Below are 16,380 nucleotides of genomic sequence, written 5' to 3' on the forward strand. Positions count from 1 at the left end.
AATTCACCTGACTTTCCTGTCATCACACAGATGAAGATGCAGTCGGATTCATTCGTTTGGCTCACTGTAAGACAAACCAGTACACCAGACTTAGCAGTGGGTCTAAAGCTGTAGCTTCTTTTAATGTTGAAATGAACATTAAACTGGAATCCCTAGCTTAAGATGTTATGGGAAAAATAAGGCAAACTCCTTTTTAAGGCAACTCTGATTTTCTGGGAATTTTTTTTGGGGGGGGGATGTGCAGGATAATATAATGGCTAAGGGTACAGCCTCTAGGGTCAGCTGCCAGTGTTAAAATATCAGCTCTGCTGTTTACTAGCAGAATATGTGGCCATCAGTGAATTACTTGACCTCTCTAAGTCTCAGTTTACCCATTTTAGAATGGTGAACATTTGAATTCCACAGTCCCTCATTTGAGATCACTGTAAGATGGAAGGTTTTATATGAGTTTGGTACCAGGACTTACTTGGTCGCAAATCTGACTTGACAGATATGAGGCTAGTTACAGTCTTCAATTTGTCTCATTTAGTGTAAAGGGCCATTTTGCCAAAAGAATGTGAATGTTTAATTATGGCAGGATGCTGCTGGCAATGTTTTATCATGTGTGGTATAGATGTCCTACTAGACCTTCAAAAGTCTGGAAACTAATGAATTCCTAAACATCCTTGTCCCTTAAGATGCTACCCAAAAGAGGCGCCTGGTTAAGCAGTAGGTTAAGCATCCGACTCTTGGTTTTGGCTCAAGTCATAATCTCAGGGTCATGAGATGGAGCTGTGTGGTGAGTGTGGAGACTACTGGAGATTCTCTCTCTCTCTCTCTCCCTCTCCCTTCCTCTCCCTCTCCCTCTGTCCCTGTCCTCCTTCTTTGTGCCATGCACTCTCTCTCTCTCTAAAAAAAGTTTTTTTGTTAAAAAAAAGATGCTGCCCAAAACAATGTGGACGTTTGTTCACACATCCTTCGAAGGATGGCTGTGATGACCCAGTAAGATAATGTGCATGGTACCTGGCAGATAGAAGAACTCAGTAAATAGACAAAATAATAATAATTATCACTATGACTGCAGTCCTGTTATTATATATATTAGCATAATGAGCAAGAGCATGGAATTTAGAGCCAGATCACCTGGGTTGGAATTGCATTTCTTCATAATGACCTTAGGCAAATTACTTGACCTCTGTGCCATGGTTTCCTTACCTATAACACGTGGATACATATGTAATTATTCCACAAGGTTATACTGAGGATCCAGTGAGGCAATACATGGAAAGGCCTTGGAAGAGTCCCTGGCAGCTGATGTATCTATTACTATTTCTCCTTCTCCCTTCTCCCTGTTTCTAACACAATAGTTGCTCCATGGTGCAGCACCCCAGCCTTCTGATGAGGCCATGTGTGGGCAATTGACTAGATTTGTGCTTTCCAAAGTGAGTCCCTGGGGGAATGTGACTTGCTTGGGGTTATGTGAAGCCACTGTGTAGTGAGGCAGATCTTCCTCAACTGTATGTCGGACATGGTCTTGGGCTGCAAATAGATCTCATACTAAACTCTGAACTGACCTTCAGCAAAATAGGCAACCTCTCCAAGTCTCAGTTTTTCATCTTTAAATTGGGATTAAAGCTATCTAATAGAAGCTGTTTTCTTGAGTTTGCCTAGATTCCCCTAACTCTGAGCCTTGGATTCTTCCTCCAACATTTTAGATACCAGGAAGAAGTCTGATTGGAAGACGGAGCCTTCAAATACTAGTGGTTGAAACTGGACCACACTGATTGTTTAAATAAAACTTACATAGAGTTCCTGGCAGCCCAGCATGTGGCAGGGCTTGGGGTGGGGATTCCACTTTGGTTATATATCCAAAGTTTGGATAAATTTGGATAACTTGGATATATTTGCCAAATCAATTTTCCAAGCATTTTCAAGATGAACACACCTGAGAGGATGGAAGTTGACTTAAAAATCTCTGTGAGGTAGCTGGTTGAATTTCCAATGACGTCCACCAGTAGGGCTGTGAAATCTGCAAGAAAGATTGAGGAGATATAAATTTCTGATCCAGAAAGTTGAGGGGAAAGGTACAATATATTTGGACTTTTGGGAGTAGATTTTACAAGTTCAATTTTGTTCAGTGTGTTGAGGAATGTTAATCATCATATAGAGAAATATTACTAGTTACAAACATGCCTTATTTCCAGGCAAGGAGAACACTTCTGGATACACAGTCATAACTCCCTTCCTCCTCCCATTGCCCTCTCCTCCCAAATCCCTCCATGCCAACACCAAATGAGTGAGAAAAGCCACATTACTGAATAATGATTTTCCCCATTTGTTGTCCCCTGTTATTTCATCCAATTGTTTTAGAATACCAAGTCCATCTGACAGGAAGCAGCTCACAATAATGCAACATAATTTTACAATAATTTTGTGGGTTTTTTTTGTATATTCTTTTATTGGAGTTCTATTTGCCAACATGTAGCATAACACCCAGTGCTCAACCTGTCAAGTGCCCCACTCAGTGCTCGTCACCCAGTCACCCCAACCCCCCCCCACCTCCCTTTCCACTACCCCTTGTTCATTTCCTAAAGTTAGGTGTCTCTCATGTTACAATAATTTTGGATTTTAATGTGATGTCAACATTAGTGGTGGGTTAAAAAGAGGCAAGAACCCTACGCAAAACAGAAGCCTGATGGGAGGGGATTGGGAAAATTTCACAACATTTCAGGCTATAAAATCTTTGTGAACTTTCTCTCTGAGCAGGATTTGAGTAGGACCATTGCTTGACATGGTGGGTGCCATTGACCAATGAAAGCTTCCAGTGACAATGCACTTCCAAGCAAACCTCCTTCATTGTTTATTTATGGTTTTCCATGATCCAACACATTTTGGGCTTCCAGGGCAAAGGATGTGAATTCTTGGAGCCCCAAACAGGAAGGAAGAATCTTCTGGTGTCATCCAGATAATTTCCTGTCATGTTTTATAAAAACACTTCTTTTACTAATGGGATGATGAGTTCAGCTGTGGGGGTGGGGGCAAGCTGATTTGAAAATATAGAATACAGAGGACTGAAAATGCAGAGCCCAGAGAGGCAGGAGAATGTCATGTTATAACCAATGGAACATGCAGCATGTGAGGCCAACAGGAGATGGACACTTCTCTACATGAACCAGAGCCATGGTGTGATCTTACCACACCTGCACAGACACATGGTCAACCTCCGGGAGGGGAGACATCGATGCAGATGTGGACACCTGGCCATACAGAAGGAACACTAACTTGAGTCTACTCCTTTTCACATCTCTTTAGACCAGTCTGAAGAAAGGTAGTATTTCATTATTTCTTCCATTTACTTTCTTCCTGCTTCTCAAATTTCTTTTTTGTTCATTAATTCATTTATCTAACAAACATTCATTGAGTGTTTGTGGGGCACCAGACACCTACTCAGTACTGGAGGATTGCATGAAACACAATCTCTGCCTGCCAGAAGCTGAGATTAATGGGAGAGAGAGGGAGACTAATAAACTGACCAGTAAACTGAAATTTGCTACTAACACTTCCCAGAAGCCAAGACCATGGCTCTGGAGCAGGACACCAAGATGGAGTCCAGGTTGTGCCCAAGTTTCAGAGATGATGGAACTTTCCCAAGGTCCCCCAGGATGTGGTGAAACCCGAATTTGAACTAAGGTCTATGTTGGGCCAAAGCTCCCACTCTTCCCAATGTTCCCACTACTGTTCAAGCAATGTCTTAACACATTGTATGAACTCTCCCTTCAGAATGGCTTTTACAAGGCTTGGAAGAAAACCAGCTATCATAACCCCAGAGTCATCCCTTGTTTTGATGAAAATTTGGATTATCCAACTTACTAGCAATACCGATACATAAGTGATTTCTGATTATCTTTTTTTTTTAATTTTATTTATTTATTCATGACAGACACACACAGAGAGAGGCAGAGATACAGGCAGAGGGAGAAGCAGGCTCCATGCAGGAAGCCCGATGTGGGACTCGATCCCAGGTCCCCAGGATCACGCCCTGGGCTGAAGGCAGTGCTAAACCGCTGAGCCACCCAGGCTGCCCCTATTTCTATCTTTATATATAAATAGAAAATAGGGAGAAAAACCCTTTTGCCTATACGGTTGGTAATGATTTAAGAATGTGTCTTAGTACTTTGTGTTGTCAAGGGTGTGGAAGACATGAGCTCTCAAAAAATATTGGTAGAAGTGTAAACTTAGGCAAGATGTCTTAGAGGAAATTTTAGCAATTTGAATCACCACAAAATTATTTCCCTGTCAGACAACAATTCTATTTCAAGGACTGTATCCCACAGCATAATTAGGCAAGTACACCAAGTACTCCAAGCACACAGGTATTCATCATAGCATTGTTTATAATTATAACAACACTGAGAATAAACTAAGTTCCCATCAAGAAGAGACACATTAAATACATTATGGTACATTTTTTCAACAAATATTATGGATTCATATGAAGAACGAGGCATATTTGTAGTCATTGAAATAGAATGGCTTTTAAGATGCATTGATTAGTTTAAAGATGGATTCTAAAGCTGCGTGGAAAACTTGGTAGATATGGATGGTTGTCTCTGAATATCCATTCTCCTACCTTCTTTTAATAAGAGAACATGAGAGCAGCCCGGGTGGCTCAGCAGTTTAGTGCCACCTTTGGCCAAGGGTGTGATCCTGGAGACCTGGGATCGAGTCCCACATCAGGCTCCCTGCATGGAGCCTGCTTCTCCTTCTTCCTGTGTCTCTGTCTTTCTGTCTCTGTCTCTCTCTCTGTCTTTCATGAATAAATAAATAAAATCTTTTTAAAAATAAGAGACCATGAAATTTCAGTTGGGCACATGGTGGCTTAACATAATTGAAAAACTACATTTTTTGAGCCTGTTTGCAGGTGGGTGTGGCCATAGGACTAAATCCTGGGCAATAGAGTGTGAGAAGCCATGTAGAAGGTTTCCAGACTGTGAGTGGGAATGTCATCAGTTTCTTTCTCCTCTCCCATGTGGCTGGAATGTGGATGTGGACTACAAGAACAAGAGCAATCAATCATAGGAGGCAGAGCAACAAGCTAGAAGGAGCCTGGGTCCCCTAAACCATCAAGCAGAGCAGCCCTGATAGGTTTATCCAGATGGTCACACACGAAAGCTACCCCCTTCTATCCTCTGTCAGGCATCTTATTTTGGGGTCATTTGTCATAATAACCTGGCTTGTATTCTAAATAGTATAGAGAATGTAGAGTAGGATGAGTAAATAGATGGGAGGATGGATGGGGTAGGTGGGATGGCGGACAGGTAGGTTAGACAACTAGTTGACAGATGGCTTAGGTAAGTAGATTAGAGAGGTTGCTTAGATCACTTTGGGTGACGTGATTACCTATGGATGTTGGGATTTCAGATGTTTTTGATTTTTTTTTATTATACTGTCTCTGTCATATGGCATTTTGACATCATAATACATTATTTTTTTAAAATCAAGAAAATGTAAGCAATTTTCAATTAGAAAAAAATATGCAAATATATCCTCACAGGAGGGCTTTAAAGAGTTGAGACCATTCAAGTGAAAATGATCCAGGTCTGAAGAGTATCCACAAATACATCTTCCCCCAGGTACTGAGCAATGGCAAAAAGCTGGCCTGTGTACAGCCTCTCATCGCAGTGATTTGAGGGGAGTAGACATCAGCACGTTGTGATGTGTCCATTGTGAACCTTGTGAAAATTGCTGTGCCTTACTGCAGGAGTAGCATGCTATTTTATCAGTGGTAATGATCCATGGATCAATTCTTTTCAAATAATCATTTCAAGTATGTGGAAATATGCTTTGGCTCACCGAGTAGAATTAGAAACTCTTTTCCTGCAGATGTGACTCTGCTTTTTACATCTTATTTTTATCTTTTATACAATCAAGGCAGGGACTCAGTGCCTACACAAAACTAGGCCCCCAGCAGGGGCTAATGAGAGGCTGAGGAAGATGTGGTTATGGACAACATTTGTCCTCCCACGTGTAATTTGTTGATAAGGGCCAGTTAAACAAGATAATGGCTGTGAGGTACTTGCTGCAGGGTCTGGCACACAATACTCATTAAACATTACTAATTACTCTCTTTAAAATGTTCACAATATTTGTTCCAGAAATTCCACTTCAAGGAATCTATCCTTTGAAAGTGATCTGAAATGGGAAAGTTTTATGCACCAGGATGTCTAATACAGGATTTTTTTTTATGTTAAGAAAAGCCTAGAATCCACCCCAAAGTCACCAGCATATGGCTAAGAAAATACTGCTAATGTTTACAGGCTATGTAGTCATCACAAATGTTTGCAGAGTTTATAATATCCTGGAAAATATTTTAAGATTGGGTCAAGTGATAAAAAAGACCAGGAGGCTTTTCCACCTTTACTCCTTACTTCTTTTACAATCTTTTTTTTTTTTTTTTTTAAAGAACAGCTAAAGAGATTCTTTCAAAACATAACTTAGATCATATCACTCCTCCTCTGTGTGGACAATCACACAGGCTTCCTTCTTATTCAGAGTGAAAAATCAAAATCCTTGAGTGGATTATAAACTTCTACTTGATTCTCAACACCCTCCCTACTTTGCCCCTACAACTCTGAGCTCATTTCCCATGATCGTCTGCTGTGGCTCACTTGCTCCAACAATGCTGGCCTCTCTAGTCCTTACCCTGCTGCCCAGGCTTTTGCCTGGAACACTGTGTCCCCAGGTACCCCAGGGCTGTCTCTCCATTTCCTGCCTCATTAGGGAAGACTTCCCTGGTCACCCTACACATAGCAGCCATGCCCGCCACCATTTCCCTCCTCACCGTTTCCCTTGCTTTATTGTTCTCATGGTCATGTTATTAGCCAACACATCATGCATTTTTTATTTATTCATTGACTCTCTGTCCTTCCCTAGTTCATGAGAGCAGGGTGTGTGTGTTCACTCTGCCCAGTGTGGTACCCCCACACCTCGAAGAGAGTCTGGCTAATAGTATGTGCCCAATAAAGAATCATTGAATGGATGAATTAGTGGTAAGAGAGTAATTTTCAGTTTTACTTTTCAGGATTCTCTAGCTAGAAGGAACATCAAATAATTTTAATTTTCAGCTATAAAAGTAATACATGAGTATACTAGCTTTGAAAAAAACATCTGGTGACACCTTTGTACACCTCAAAACACGCATCATGATCTTCTTTCAGAGGTAAACAACTATCTGGTGTCCAGATATGTATCTCTTCATCAACGACAGTGTATTCTACACATTATTTTGTCTAAGTCTGTTTTTCTAATTGAAAATGCCATGAAGGGAGCCCTGGGTGGTTCAATGGTTTGGCACCTGCCTTCGGCCCAGGGTGTGATCCTGGAGTCCCAGGATCGAGTCCGATATTGGGCTTCCTGCATGGAGCCTGCTTCTCCCTCTGCCTGCATCTCTTCCTCTCTCTCTGTGTCTTTTATGAATAAATAAATAAAATCTTTTAAAAAATGCCATGAAAATGTTTTCATATGTGGGCCAAATCTGGCCACACCCATTCATTAATGCATGGCCTCTGGCTGTTTTCCAACGTATAGACTATTTAACCATTTTCCTGATGATGGATATTTATGTTGTTCTCAGAGTTTTCTGCTTAAAAAAGCTGCATGAACACATCTTTGCCCGTTTGTTCAGACTTAACTATTTCCCTAGTCTAAAAACCAAGCAAAGAACTTTCTGTGACAGCGAATAGGTACATATCTAAGCATAATAGATACCACTGTGTTTTCTTATTTCACTCTAAAGAGAAAAAAATTAAATCAAACATATCCAGAAGGGTACAAGCAAAATCAGGAAAGCTGCAAGCCTGGCAGATAGCTGCACCCACCTGATAAGTCATTGGTCCGGTTGTTCAGACAGTAACAGTACCGGGTGGGGAATTTGTCAGGGTCCACAGTCTTCAGGTTAGAAACTGTGAAGAGACACAATCCAAAGGCAGTCTTATGAACAGAAATCTCACAGAGGAAGACACAGACATGGCCAAAAAGCACATGAGTAAATGCTCCGCATCACTGGCCATCAGGGAAATACAAATCAAAACTACAATGAGGTACCACCTCACACCAGTGAGAATGGGGAAAATTAACAAGACAGGAAACCACAAATGTTGGAGAGGATGTGGAGAAAGGGGAATCCTCTTACACTGTTGGTGGGAATGTGAACTGGTACAGCCACTCTGGAAAACTGTGTGGAGGTTCCTCAAATAGTTAAAAATAGACCTGCCCTACGACCTAGCAATTGCACTGCTGGGGATTTACCCCAAAGATACAGATTCAGTGAAACGCCGGGACACCTGCACCCCGATGTTTATATCAGCAATGTCCACAATAGCCAAACTGTGGGAGGAGCCTCGGTGTTCATCGAAAGATGAATGGATAAAGAAGATGTGGTTTATGTATACAATGGAATATTACTCAGCTATTAGAAATGACAAATACCCACCATTTGCTTCAACGTGGATGGAACTGGAGGGTATTATGCTGAGTGAAATAAGTCAATCGGAAAAGGTCAAACATTATATGGTCTCATTCATTTGGGGAATATAAATAATAGTGAAAGGGAATAGAAGGGAAGGGAGAAAAAAATGGGTAGGAAATATCAGAAAGGGAGACAGAACATGGAAGACTCCTAACTCTGGGAAACGAACTAGGGGTGGTGGAAGGGGAGGAGGGTGGGGGGTTGGGGTGACTGGGTGATGGGCACTGAGGGGGGCGCTTGGCAGGATGAGCACTAGGTGTTATGCTATATGTTGGCAAATTGGACTCCAATAAAACAAACAAACAACAACAACAACAAAAAAAAAAAAAAAAAAAAAAACAGAAGGCAGTCTTGACACAGAACCTGGCCCTGTCAGCCCGTCGCTCCCCATCATTGCCAACAGGAAGAGCCGGGCAGCACTTACTGTTGTAAATGGCCACAGAAAACTTGTAGAAGGCAAAGGAGCTGTAGGAAGTGATGCTTAGCAGGGAGAAGAACTTCTTGGTATCTGCCAAGGATATTGAGATAAAGAAGCCATCGGACAAATGCCTACTGACATTAATAATACTATCGATTAGTAAACAGATAATAGAAATTAAAAATACAGGGGTGCCTAGGTGGCTCAGCTGGTTAAGCATCTGCCTTTAGCTCAGGTCATGATCCTGGGATCGAGTTCTGCATTCCCTGTTCAGCGGGGAGTTTGTCTCTCCCTCTCCATCTGCCTCTGCCACTCCCCCTGCTTGTGCTCTCTCTCTCTCTTTCTTTGTGTGTCAAATAAATACATAAAATCTTTTTTTAAAAAAAGAAATTAAAAATGCAATGAACAAGTAATAAAAGTAAATAGCAAAAATAAACAATAATATAATAAACATTGAAAATAAATCAGATAAAAGCAACCCCCAAATTACAAAAGTGCATGACCCTTAGCTGTGTTTTCCTTATCCGTCCCTAAGCCCTGACAATTCTCTCTCAGTGTCATTGTGATTAGAAATATCAGCACATATGCTGTGTCTGGAATGCAGCTTGCTCTCAAAATGCTGGCAAGCCTCTTACTTCACTTGGATGTTTTCAATCTCCTCAGGAGTTAGGTGGGACACTGCATTCTCCATCTGCACGCGGAGATGCTGGGGAATCGAGGTGTGATCTGTTTTGCCCATCTTGCAGACCATCCAGAAGTGACGTGCATACAGGCATAAGCGGGCCTGGATGGTTGGTGCTTTTTTTTTTTTTTTAAGATTTTATTTATTTATTCATGAGAGACACACAGAGAGAGGCAGAGATACAGGCAGAGGGAGAAGCAGGCTCCCTGTGGGGAGCCCAATGCAGGACTCGATCCCAGGACCCTGGGATCACGACCTGAGCCAAAGGCAGATGCTCAACCACTGAGCCACCCAGGTGCCCCCTGCCCCCTTTTTGAAGAAAAGGATACCTTTTAAAGCTCTACTCAGCATTCCATTCACCAGCTCTGTAAGATTTAGGGCGGACAGATCGACTGACCTGGCAGGCAGCTCTGAAAGAGATTTGCAGATGATGTCACTGGCTGGCTTTTCTTGCCACAGAAGTTCCCCTTTTCTGACATTCAGGCTGATGTGCCTTCTTTTTGGACACTTACTGAGCTCACACCCACAGCACAAGGGGCACAAGGAATTCAAGGGTAAGGGGCAGTGCCCGTGCTCTGGAGATGACAGCCAGTGGCATGCATCATGACAAGCTAGATAGGAGAAGTCCACGTGGAGGACAGGAACTCTTAGTCTGTGAATAATTTATCTCTGCATTTGGAGACAGTAGGGACAGGCGGGAAAAGCCCACGTTCAGTGGGAAGGCCCAGGAAACCACACTCAGCAGCACTGAATTTAGCAAGGACTACATTGTCTAACAGACAATGCTTAAGCTGGGTGCTGGTATCTCTGGGGGAAAAGCTTATTTTTTTCTTTCTTTCTTTCTTTCTTTCTTTCTTTCTTTCTTTCTTTCTTTCTTTCTTTCTTTCTTTCCTTTCTTTCTTTCTTTCTTTCTTTCTTTCTTTCTTTCTTTCTTTCTTTCTTTCTTTCTTTCTTTCTTTCTTTCTTTCTTTTCTTTCTTTCTTTCTTTTTTTCTTTTTTTTCTTTTTCTTTTTTTTTTTTTTAATTCTGCAAGTCTGCTGCTTGGGCTCCATCATCAGAGATTCAGGTTTAATCAGTCTCGGATGTGGCTCAGACAACCACACAGAAATCGATCAACCAGTGGGTCACTCTCCCGGACATTGGTAGCAGGCAGCCAAGTGGAGAGAAGCTGCTAGGTTAAAATTCGCCCATCTCCTAGCTCTTCCTTGAACTTTCAGAACAGCAGCTGACGAGGTGAAAATAGTGGTTCATGCTCCTCTTTATATTTTTACTAACATAGTCTTTTTCAACGCTTACTTAATGCTCAGATAATTGTGGTGGATCACACAATCTGAAGCCTGGGGAGATGATGCACCGTGCTGTGGGGACTTGGAGTGGGGGTCCTGAGAAGAGCGTCACCCACAGAGCCCCAGTGGGAAGGAGTATACTCACCTGTAGTATCGAGAAAAGCCACCCCCTTTTCCTTCCTCTCTTCTCCTCCAAGGCCAGACACTGGGGAGAGAAAAGGCTTCAGGGAGACATAGGAGCCTGTAACACCAGCTTCAAGTCACTGGAGAAGCCTTGGGGGCCTCTATGCAGCAGCCCCCAGCTCAGTGAAGGTCAGAATCACCAGCCTCGTGCAAAGGTGACTCCTCCCCTGAATACACTAGTCTCCTTGGGCTGATCTTGACCTAGAAATCCCCATTTTAATAAGCAGGCAGGTGATGCCCAGGCAGGGTGCCTAATCTACCGCACCCCCTTACCCAATCAGGAAACTGAGGCTCAGAGTGGAAAAGAAACTTGCCTAAACTGTAGAGCCCAGAACCTGCTTCCCAAGAGCTATAGAGTGGCCTTCCAAAATATCAGGCCACCTGCCCACTCATTGGAGTTTGTGCTGTCAAAGAAAACATCACAGGAAATCTTGAAATACCTAGAGCACACATTCAGTCTTTATTCATTCAACAGACACTCACTGAGGGCCAAGCAATCATGCTGGGTGTTGGGTCTAAAGAGGTCCAGGGAAAGGGGCAAGTCTCTACCTCCATGGGGCTTACTGTCTGTGCCTCAGGAGGGAGGAGGGACATGCATGTGTTATTACGTGAGGAGTGGCAGACAGGGCACTCAGGATGCGGTGAGCTCCTCCTGTGACCTGGAAGATCAGCTGCTTTGGATTAGGTGGCAGTAGGGTCATCCTGCATTTGTTGCTACTATTGTTGCCATGATTACCTTCCCTGTTACATTCCAGGGGAACAGGTGCTTTTATATCCATTTTACAGGTGGAAAAAACAAGGCAGAGACAGGCTGAAGAATGTGTTCCAGAGTTCCAGGGCAAGTTAAGAGTCAGGGCTGGGCTACTTACCTGTCACACCAAGGACAGTGGCCTCTTTTTCCTTTTTGATGTCTTTGTTTACAGACACTATAATGAATGAAATCACATCATGGAAGCACAGCCTTATATAATTTATAACATTCTTTTTTTTGTTAAATATTTTATTTATTTATTCATGAGAGACAGAGAGAGAGAGAGAGAAAGAGAGAGAGAGAGAGAGAGAGTTAGAGACATAGGCAGAGGGAGAAGCAGGCTCCCCACAAGGAGCCTGATGTGAGACTCAATCCCAGATCCCGGGGTCAGGACCTGAGCTGAAGGCAGATGCTCAACCACTGAGCCATCCTGGTGTCCCAATTTATAACATTCTTAAAAGCCATCCTGTCCAGCATTCCCTTTGAAGGTTGAGGGTATTAAGGCCTAGGGAAGTGAAGTGAGGTACCTACATCCCATATCTAGCTGGTGGTCCTGTTTCCTTTCCACTGAGTCCCTGGTAACCCTTTCTCGGCTCTGCTACTAAGGATTTGACTATTTTACATCCCTCCTAGAAGAGGCATCATGTAGTATGCATCCTTCTGTGACTGGATTGTTCCACCTAGCTTAATGCCCTCCAGCTCCAACAAGATGGTGTTGTGTATGGCAAGATTATCTTCCATTTTAAGGCCGAATGATATTTCACTGTATGTACGTATCACATTTTCTTTACCCATTCATCTGCGGATGGATGTTTAGAGTGTTCCTTGCTTTTCAAACAGCCTGTAGGAACTTGGATCCAGGTAACTGTTACCTGTGTAAGCCAGTTTGACCTTTCATCAGGTATCAAGCTTCCTGGTTAAATACTAGAGCTTGAGGGATCAGAGGCAGGTAGGATCTGTGCTTCTCCTTCTCCATACATGGTTACTGAAGGAGGTGGGTTATGTCACAATAGTAGGAACTCTGAGACAGACGTATATGATCAAGTAGGCCCTAAGCTGGCACACAGTCTACTTTCCTGTCTGGTGCTCTGAGCTATCTACATGATGTAGCCCCAGTGATGTTTGTGGCAGACACCAACCTGGCCTGTGATGGAGCCAGGAAGGAGAAACCTCTGTACAGGTGAAGGATTGGGGTCATGTGGGCTTGGGAGCTCCAGTCTCCAGGGGAGCTCTGGGCTATGACACTTGCAGGATTCCTGCACCTGTCAAGTCAGTTTGGTGGGCCTTGTGTAATCTTCCTAACCAAGAACTGTTCTTGAACACCACTCCTTCTACTAAGGAAATGTTATTTCCACCACTCCTTTTTTAATAATTGCAAACCTGTGGGTGGATTTTGATAATGATAATTTGAAGTGTGAACTGAACACCCCTGAAGAAGAAATTTCAGAACAAGATGCCATGTAGAGCAGTTTTCAAATAAATTACCACATGGATAATGTAAAACTATTGTTGTCTTTTTGGATAAAAAGACCACCAAAGTAGTATCTTTAAGATAGAAGGTGTTTGTTGCTTTTCATACTTTTTCATGCTTACTATTTTGATCAGCTTTCATCCTGTGTGATTACCTGTGGAGCAGAAATAGTTACCATTTGAAGAGGAGAAAATTGAAGCCTCATATAAGGGAAATATTTATTGAAAATCACTCTGCTCATACACAAGAAATTGGTACAACTGGTGTCCTCTGGGGGAAAGGAAGTGGTTGGCCAGGGACCATTTTAACTTTATATACTTATGTACCTTTTGCATTTTGAACCACATGAATGTACTAATTAAAAATAAATAAAAATTAGGGACGCCTAGGTGGCTCAGTTAGTTGAGCATCTGATTCTTGATTTCAGCTCAGGTCATGATCTTGAGGTTGTGAGATCAAGCCCTGTGTTGGGCTCTGAGTTGGGCTCCATGCTAGCCATGCAGCCTGCTTATGATTCTCTCTCTCTCTCTCTCTCCTCCACACACACTCTCTCTATAAAAAATAAATAAATAAATAAAAATAAAGGGCGATTGTAAAAAAAAAAAGGGCAATTGTGCCCTCCCTCCCCCCAGCTATCCTGCTTGTTTACCAACAGGTTTAGAAAAGCACCCAGGCCCCTGCGTCCTATGTATTCTTATGTTGTGATGCATTCACTGTCTTGCTGTATAGCCAATTTCATACTATCAAAAAGAAAAAGACAAAGAAAGATGAAATTACTGCAAAGGTGATGATGACACATGACAATACCTCCCATTATGAAATCTTCCATGGCTAATAGAATGTCATGATCTCTGTGGATTTAATAACATCATGAGGATCCAGTGTGCTACGAACCATAAAGCAAGAGAAATTCCCAGAAACTATTCCTATGACAGTTGGAGCTTGAGCTGTAGAGGCAATATCCATCTTACAGATAGAAAAAATGAGGCTGAGAAAAGCCAAGGAGTTTGCCCAAGACAGAATGAGCTGAGCTGGAACACCTGCCCCTTTACCTGTTGTAAGAAGGAGGGTCATGACTTTTTCCTTCTTGGCTTCTCCTTTAACAGCAGACACTAAAATAAGAGAGTGTTATCAGAGAATTTTAGCCCAGATTTGACATTATAAGGTATTTAATTCAAAATACTCATTTTTAAAAGATGAGACAATTATGATCTTAAATGGTGACAGTGACTTGTTTAAAATCCCACATGTAGTCTGCTCATTCAATTTAGTCATCGAATATTTATTGATCAACTATAACAAAACTAATGATTGAAAGTATTGTTTGGCAGGTGCATTTAATAAACATTATGTGTGTAGGTGCTGGGGATACTATGATGAATGAGTGGGCACAGATTCCATCCTTATGGAGCTTAAAGTCTAGTTGGGAAGGTAAACATAAAGGAAAAGAAAACTCAAGGGTATTACAAACAGTGTTGAGTATTTTGAAGGGCACTTTAAGGATGTGTAATAGGGAGCCTGATACATTTCAGTGGTCCAAAAGCTTTCGCTGGGAGATGATGTGTGGCTGAGATTTGGAGGATGAATAGATAGTACTTGAGTAGGATGTAACGGGCTGAGGAGGGATTCAGAGTGTAGATGACAGTGAGTGCCCAGGGACTGAGGTGGACACAAGAATTATTTTAAAGAAATGAGCAAAGGCCAACAGTGATAGAGCACAAAGAATGCAGGAGGGAGGACATTTTAGGAACTGGTGATGACATGGTGGGCAGGGTCATGTAGAGCATGACCTATGTATATGAAGGACTTGAAATACTATCCAAAGAGAAGCAGGAAGTCACTGCATAATTTGGGGTGGGTGGAATGAGAAGGGAACCTGGGAGGTTACTTACTGAGATGTGTGAAAAGAGAATAGGTCATGGAGAGGCAAGAGGAGAGGCAGGTGGTGATTTAACAATTTCTTTAGGTGGTCTAGGAAAGAGAAGACATTGGTTTGGACAAGAGTTGTAACAGCGGAGGTGAAGATAATTCTGTTGCAGAAATGGCACTCAAGTTCAAAATGTCAGTGGACAAAACCAGAAATAAGGAATTCATCATTGCCATTTTGACCAAACTCATTTAGGATTCTGGCCTGAGACATTGGCTGCTGCCATTCTCTGAAGCCCAATGAAAACCCAAACTCAGCATATAGAACAGACACTTCTTAAACTCTGACTGGACCTACCTGTGTTCCAAAGGGACAAGACACACGTGAGGCCCACACACAGCCTCACCAGAGGACTGGGTACCAGGAAGCCTGGCATGTCTGTGATCCTCTGGCCCACCTGGAAGCAAGCAAGCAAGCCCTTGGAGGAAACAGGTTGGATTGCCAAGCACACAGATGCGGAATATCCTTGAGTCATCAGGAATACAATCTGCAGATGGCTTTCAATAGGATAGGTCAGGTTATGCTGAGGTAACAAATTAACTCCATAATCTCATTAGTTTAATTCAACAACAGAAGTTGATTTCTTCTTCATATCAACACTCAATGCAAATTGGTGGGAAGATCTGCTCCACACAGTCACTCAGGGACCAGATTCATGAACCTTCACTGCCTTGTCGTTCTCCGTCTGGTCCCTGCAAGCTCTTTAGTCACTAGTTCGTTGTAGCTGTGGAAGGCACAGAGAGAGCTGGAGGCTTATGCACCAACTCATACACTCTGGCAGGAAGTGCCATGCTCACTTTTATTTATAGGCCATGCCAGAATTACTCCAGTGGCCTCGCATAACTACAGAAATCTGAGAATCTGGGAGGGGGATGCATGCATAGTCACGAAGCATTAATGTCTCTTCCATGGGTTTTCTGGTTGTTTAGCTGGGAAATACCCTCTAAAAACAGTACCATGGCTGCTTATAAATAGAAAAATAATATACGAGTGTATGGGCATGTTCACAGTCCTACATTGTTGGCAGCACTGTGCCAGCTATTTGCTTTGCAGAACCAGCATGATAATTCAAGCTGCAAAGCTGAGCCTAATAAGAATAATGGTGAAAAGTTAGTAGGTGCTTTCTATGTGCCAGACACCACACAGGATGCTGCTC

The 16,380-nt window shown here is 42.5% G+C and overlaps 1 protein-coding gene across 1 annotated transcript in view; it reads right to left on the minus strand.

The window, feature by feature from the left end:
* Positions 1–15,600, minus strand: part of HHLA1 (HERV-H LTR-associating 1) — a 40,541-nt gene extending 24,941 nt beyond the window's left edge. The window contains exons 1-8 of the mRNA XM_025451090.3: positions 15,522–15,600; positions 14,350–14,409; positions 11,038–11,097; positions 9,936–10,016; positions 8,931–9,014; positions 7,857–7,940; positions 1,925–2,008; positions 8–64 (exon numbers count right to left, since the gene is read on the minus strand). Coding sequence (XP_025306875.1) covers positions 8–64; positions 1,925–2,008; positions 7,857–7,940; positions 8,931–9,014; positions 9,936–10,016; positions 11,038–11,097; positions 14,350–14,409; positions 15,522–15,600 — 589 coding nt within the window. The remainder of the gene's footprint in view (positions 1–7; positions 65–1,924; positions 2,009–7,856; positions 7,941–8,930; positions 9,015–9,935; positions 10,017–11,037; positions 11,098–14,349; positions 14,410–15,521) is intronic.
* Positions 15,601–16,380: the final 780 nt, after the last annotated feature.

Source organism: Canis lupus, chromosome 13, assembly GCF_003254725.2.
Source record: "Canis lupus dingo isolate Sandy chromosome 13, ASM325472v2, whole genome shotgun sequence".
Taxonomy (NCBI): domain Eukaryota; kingdom Metazoa; phylum Chordata; class Mammalia; order Carnivora; family Canidae; genus Canis; species Canis lupus.